This window comes from Mycena indigotica (genome assembly GCF_014461135.1).
Source record: "Mycena indigotica strain 171206Taipei chromosome Unknown Mind.scaff0002, whole genome shotgun sequence".
NCBI classification, from domain to species: Eukaryota; Fungi; Basidiomycota; class Agaricomycetes; order Agaricales; family Mycenaceae; genus Mycena; species Mycena indigotica.
In genome coordinates this window covers 1,754,371-1,760,579 of record NW_023503001.1, presented here as the reverse complement: position 1 = coordinate 1,760,579, position 6,209 = coordinate 1,754,371, and the positions used below count along the sequence as shown (strand labels likewise).

Genomic DNA, 6,209 nt, shown 5'->3' with positions numbered 1-6,209 from the left:
AGGTAAGTTTTCCGTTCCTGACTTGATGCTGCATTTGTTTACCTTGCGTCAGACCTATTTGCGGACGAACTGTCTTACTGTGCAGCGCGCCACGCCTGCGAGTCGAGGAGAACAACGACGCGTAAGTCGCTTTTGATGTTTGCGAGTACTATACCTGATTGACCTGCAGTTGTTCCTGTATCACCTTCTTGTTGGGCGACGACGTTGACGCGGGAACGCGAGGCGCACAAGCAGGCGTCGGAGTTAGAGCTGTGTCTGGATGCTGTTTTCTCGAAAGTGAGTTTTCAGGCAATCGTGTCTCGTTATTCATGCTAACTACTTTACAGTTTTGTCACGGTGGTGAAGGATATTTGACGAGAATGTAGTAGGTCTTAAATTGCATCAGCCAAGTGAAATATCCTCCAGAAGGGAAATCACGCCGACTTTAGCATTAAGTTCCCGACATCGTCGGTAGCCATGCTGCAGTGGCCGGCCGAGTGTTGCCCAAAGCTGCCACTCAAGATTCAGTTCAGACACGAAGCAAAACTGGACATGAACACGTCTGTCGTTGGAAATGTGAGGAGTACAAGAGTTTGCAATAAGATATGATATGCTATGTGTGAGTTACTGACAAGGGGGAATTGGAGATCCAGCGGCTGAAGAGGTCAAGCGCAGCCTCGGGCTGGTCCAACGGAACCATATGTCTTGGGAATGATTAGGTTTACACTTGAAAAGAATCGAGACATACCCGGCATCAAACACAGTAACGAAAGTAACATTTCCGGCCGTACCGCCGGCCGACCGGACCGAGCCCGCAAGCTGGCCCGTGGAGTGGGTTATCCATGGTACAGGTTGCACATCATGTGCGCGTTGCCTGCATATATGAGCAGCCTGACGCCACCGTTGACGAGGTCCGTCAGGAGCTCCGCGCTGTTGTGTCCGCCGTCGCCCTGGAAAAGGAAGGCTTGGTTGATTTCCATGTTGCACGAGGCAAAGTTGCGGCTCGGGTCGACGCCAAGCGCGACTTTGTTGGCTGGCTCGTTCATCCATGATTCAATCCAGTTGACCTCCCGGTAACAGAGGTCGCCGTCCTTGGGAGCGGTCGCATTTCTTGCGTACGTCATAGACGTTGACACCCGTTTGCATGATCGGGCCATACAACTGGGAGTTGCAGTAAAGCATCGCAGGAACACAGGTAAATTTTTGTTATACTTCAAGTTGTAGCACGACTGGAGCATCCGTTGGCAAGTTGGAACTTTGCTTCGTAGTCTGTAGAGCTGTGCACTGGGGTCCTTCAGGGTCGTCATAGACGGGGAAAGGCCCGGAACAGGCATACTCAGCCACAGTGCCCATCTGAGTATAAGGATCGGTTTGTCCATTGCCAATGAGCAGAGATTCGAGATTGATCTTCTTGAGACTTGGGTTCGGGGCTGCTGTAAGTTGTTGGCTTGCCAGATAACGCTAGCAATGATGATATTGGGAATCTGGAATCAATGTTAATAATACCTTCAGAAAAAGACGAAAGACTTGCGTAAGTTCAACCTGCATAGCTCTCGCCACTGATATGAAAGGGTTGCTTGGAGTACTCGGGGAATCGCTGGAGGAAGAGCTCAAGGAATGCATAGACATCCTTGCCGGCAAGAGGGCTGTTGTTGACAGTCGTGCCGTCCTCAGCATACGAGAACCCGACGTTGACAGGCTGGTCGAGGAACTGAATGTGTTGTCAAACAGCCAGAAGAGGCTGCATTTGGAACTCACAATCATGTTGGCGTTGGAATTCCAGCTGTGAGGGTTGAAAGTCGTGTTCTTGCCGTCGTCAGCAATAGAGCATGGGCCCAGTTCAAACAGCAAGCCAGTCGAGCTGGAGCAGCCGGGTCCGCCATTGAGCCAGAGAACGAGAGGATCCGTAGAGGGAGAGTTGCGTGACTCGAAAAACCAGAAGAACAAATGCTTGTCTTCAGCGCGCCGATATCGAGGTAGGCTCATGATCAGGTAGCCGGATATTTGGTTCACACTGGGGTCGCACAGAGCGGTTGGCTTTGTGACCCTCAATTGGTGCTCCTCGAACACGGGGTGCGAAACAAGCTCGTCTGCAAGGGCGAATTCAAGTTCCGTATCGTGGAGATAAGAGAGGACTATGCACATAAGAGCTCGTTCTGCTTGAAATACTTACTCTCTGCCGTCGTGAATCCACTTCTGTAGGTTCTTCTTGCCGCGGAGAATGGCCTTGGTAGCGTCGTTGAGCAGTGTGCTGACTGTGTTATTGGATGATAAACGGGCGCGGTAGAGGCCCAGAACAACCTGCTCTCCAGTTGGAGACGCTGAAGAGAGCGAAAGGGAGAGAGGGAGTGGGAGGACCCTCATGGTTAGAGGTTGCGATCACTCGACAATGTGATTCGGAGGCGCGTCATACGAAGTACAATTAATTTTTGTACAATCCAGCATTGAGTCCAGGGGAGACTATTCGGCACAGTGTCGAGTAAGCGATCAACGGCGAACAAACTCGGCGTCTCAGCCTCGTGGAGACAGCCTGTGGAATTCGCGTAGCTCTTGTATATACATCCCCGCCGGATCTCCTCCTCCCCGCGCCGCATCCGCACACGCTCCTGTTCCTCGGCCGCAGGCTCCCACTGGACTCCACGGCTCCCGGCACCCAGACGCGGTCACGTGACGCTAAATCTCACAGATTCGCACTTAGCGTTCCCTTCTTAGATTCTTATTTTGCCGCTGAAAATGGTCAGTGTCTGGTTCAGGGCTTAAACGCTAATTAAGGGATTCCAACGCGTGTCCTGGGTAGCCATTCCCATTCTGCAGTTATTGCAGTGTCCGTGTGTGGTTCCCCCTTCACAGCAAAGGTAACAAAAAACAAAAGACGGAGGTGAAGACCCCACGGGATGTACAGTCCAGCGCCGCTTCCGAGACTTGGGCGTGAAAAAGCTGGAGGATGCACTGGAGCGCTCGTCGACTCGGCGGACTTGGCCACAATCCGTATAGCCTTCAAAGACCCATGTCCGAGTTGGGCTTGGCCATTTCAAGAATGTCGAAGACGTGCGGCAATATGAAGGTGGTTGGCGGGCAAAAGCGCGTTGGGGTGCGACCGTGATGTCGAGTAACGAGGGGAGGGGATGGCAGGGAACAGCTTGCGGCGCTTCTGGAAAGGTATCAGCAAGAGCACAATCATAATATAAACTCGAGTCTTACTTCAATTCAAGTGGGCATCACGCAGCTGGACTTGGTCGCCGCCCGCCTTTGACGCCGAGATGCAGATTGGGACGGGAACGTTGGCCGCGGCGAGAGACAGGACGAATGAGGGTGGGCATCGGGGAATGTGTTTACCACCACAGCTTGACCGCCGAGTGGGTTGACGCAGATGGTGGTGGTGTCCTCGGAAATGTGGAGATGATGGCGCCCGGTGCAATGCGAGCGAAACTTGAGCTCGGGTTGGTGGAGATAGCCGACAATACAACGGCGGTGAATGTCACGCCAGGATGGCTGAGGCGCTTTGATGTGGGATGATGGGCGGGCAAGCGTTGTGCGCAACTGATTGCGATGTCAACGTGAGGCTAACTCGAAGTTGGCCATAATGGCGACGTTGTGCTTTGGTCGAAGACGCGGGGAGTAATCGCGCCGAGAGATGATAGCGGCACGCGTATCAGGTGGGAAGACGAGGTCGAGGGGAGGAGGAAATGGCGGCGGCAAAAAGGTGGGGCCGTGACAGATAGTCGGGGGTGACAAATTGCCATCACGCGCTCGTCGTCAGCATCGGCATGGGTGCAGAGCTTCACGTTGAGCGTGGGACGGTTGGCGCAAGCGGGCAACGGCAGCCAGGGCCTGGTGACAGTGCATTTGCCTAGCCCAAGATGGCGGGGTGAAAGAATATGTCGGGTCGGGGGGAGTGAAGACCATGGTGCGTGAACGAGAGCATGTAAATGTCTCCAACGAGAGCGTCCCCGAGCTCGGCGCCACACAGACGCGTTGACTGGCCGAATCTAATCATGCAGGGCGACGAGCGAGCGAGCGCGTCGTTAACTGAGAGCGCCAAGACCTGAGTGACTGCGGCGAGCAGAAACGCGGGGGGAAGACTCGGACTCGGACTGTGAACGCGCAGCCATTGTCTAAAACAGCTGGTGAGCGCTCGGAAAAGCCTGGACAGCATGCTAGCGTGGTTGTCCGCTAGCATGGAGATGGAGGCAAGAGGTAGTCTAATGATATGTCTCGTGAGTCGTGGTTGCTTGAGCCAGTGTTACGCGTTCCATGACTGGACGGCACCCAGCGCTGCAAAGATTATCAGTACAAGTCGCTGTCGACACAGAGTGAAAAACGAGCTCACAAGGTTAGGAACTGGTCTACAAGCGCGTCAAGACAGTCGCGAGCGGCACCAGGACTTGCCCAACTGGCGCTACAAGGATGATTAGAAAAGGCCCTGAGAGCAGAAACGAACTCACAGTAGGGTGAACAATTGCAAGGATTGGGGAAAATTTGTACTCAGACGACGGATATATATAGCCGCGGCGTCGATGTGGTGGTTGTTGGAGGCAGTTTTCAGTTGGGATGCTTGTCGAGCCGCCGCATCAATTTGCCAAGGAAATATCCCTACAGCATCATCGGTCAGACAGCGGAGATAGACTGGACTGGTGACTCAACCGCTGGGACGTCATAGGTTGCAGCGGGCGGGAGGAGCCAGCGATCCCAGTCCGGGAGATGCGCCGGGAAGAGGCTTGGTGGGGCTGTTGCCGTCCGTGAGAGGCTCAGAAGATGGACTGTCGCGGTTGACATGGAGCGGGATATGTTTCGCGCGTTGAAAAGGGTGCGACCATGTTGCGAGCGATTGTAATTTCAGGCGACCCGGTCAACGCCAACGACGTCAAGTGAACCGAAAGAGTTGTCAGAGCGTGGTATATTGTCGGCTGCTTACGTGATTGGCTACAACGTCTCCAATCATGTAATCCGCCGTCGTCGATACTTGAAATTTTTGGACAGATAGCCGGCCGCGGAAATGAGCTGGTCCTTAGGCCTTAGGCTGAACCGCTGTATGCAGCTGGCTCCAGTCTTATGGATCTTGAAGGTTCAGGTCAAGTTTAGGTATCGGCGTCACGAGGCGTGTCACGGCCATGTCACACGCCGACATTCTTTTCCCAAACTTCAAGCACTCTTGCATCCACCACACCGGAGTTCTCAAACGCATACGTTGAGCCTCTGACAGCAAACGATCCGTACCGCCCACCTCTCAACGTCCGTTCACCTTGTTGTCGGCTGGCCTGCGCTAACGAACATCCAGACTTCAACTCCAACAGAATAGCGACCAAGAACTCTGCAGACCTAGACGCATACGTCAGGCTGCTGCTTCATCAAGCTCACAGGTTGTTTGCCGCACTGCTTCACCGATCTCACGGGGTGTTTACCGCCAACGCCTCCGACCGTCGAAATCATGGCTCCGTCATTACGGCTCGTCCCGCTCAGCTCACTAGACGAACGTGAGCGACAACAAGTGAGTATCCGACAACCTGCTATCTCCCAGATTGTCTCACCAGTGCATCTAGGCAAGCTACCACGAATCCAGTGCTTTCACCGATCTCTGCCCTTGTTGATCCCGGTGGCGGTCAACGCCAGGGAGAAACCATTGTAGACTTCCTCGCCGGTCGTCAACGTGCCAACGAGCGCACAGAGGCACGCGAAAGCCCAAACCCGCCTCCAACGACTGCGGGCGGTGGACTGCCAGGTAGAGGGTCTTTATCTCAGGCTGGGAAGATACAGATCTTCATTCGCCGCCCAATGAACCGCGATTTTGCAATCGACTCGCAAGGGATCTTTGCCCCCACCTTGCCTTCAAGCGCACGCAAGACGCATGTGAGGCGGGTGTTGATTAGCCGTAGTGGTGTGGCAAGACTGGAACGGAAGGAGAAATTTGATGGGATAGCACGGATCGTCGCCGAGGATTGTCCGAGTACGTGTCGGGCCCACTGGCGACGCGACGTTGAGCTCAAATTCGGGGCTGGCAGCAATCTGAGGCAATGGATAGGTAGATATATGCTGCCCGCTATATGCTGCTCAGCCTTCACAGCAAAAGGAAAACAGAGCATATCAGCCAGCCTTTCTGTATATTGGCATACTCGAGTTTTAGCACCGGTTCTTGAGTCCTACAAGCAGCCATTGAGCCCGCATAGTAGGAAAGTGTGGTTTGAGGTTTGAATGGCAAGTTAAAATGTGAAGAACGGAAGGCCCAAAAATTT

The 6,209-nt window shown here is 53.9% G+C and overlaps 2 protein-coding genes across 2 annotated transcripts; both read right to left on the bottom strand.

Moving 5' to 3' along the window:
• Positions 1-815: 815 nt before the first annotated feature.
• MIND_00195300 (Carboxypeptidase) lies at positions 816-1,103 on the bottom strand (the record flags this gene model as incomplete). The annotated part of the gene is made up of 1 exon (XM_037358859.1): positions 816-1,103. The coding sequence occupies one exon, from the start codon at positions 1,101-1,103 to the stop codon at positions 816-818; it is 288 nt and encodes a 95-aa protein (XP_037223954.1).
• A 413-nt stretch (positions 1,104-1,516) lies between these two features.
• MIND_00195200 (Carboxypeptidase) lies at positions 1,517-2,124 on the bottom strand (the record flags this gene model as incomplete). Its single annotated transcript, XM_037358858.1, has 2 exons — positions 1,517-1,690; positions 1,738-2,124. The coding sequence occupies 2 exons, from the start codon at positions 2,122-2,124 to the stop codon at positions 1,517-1,519; spliced, it is 561 nt and encodes a 186-aa protein (XP_037223953.1).
• Positions 2,125-6,209: the final 4,085 nt, after the last annotated feature.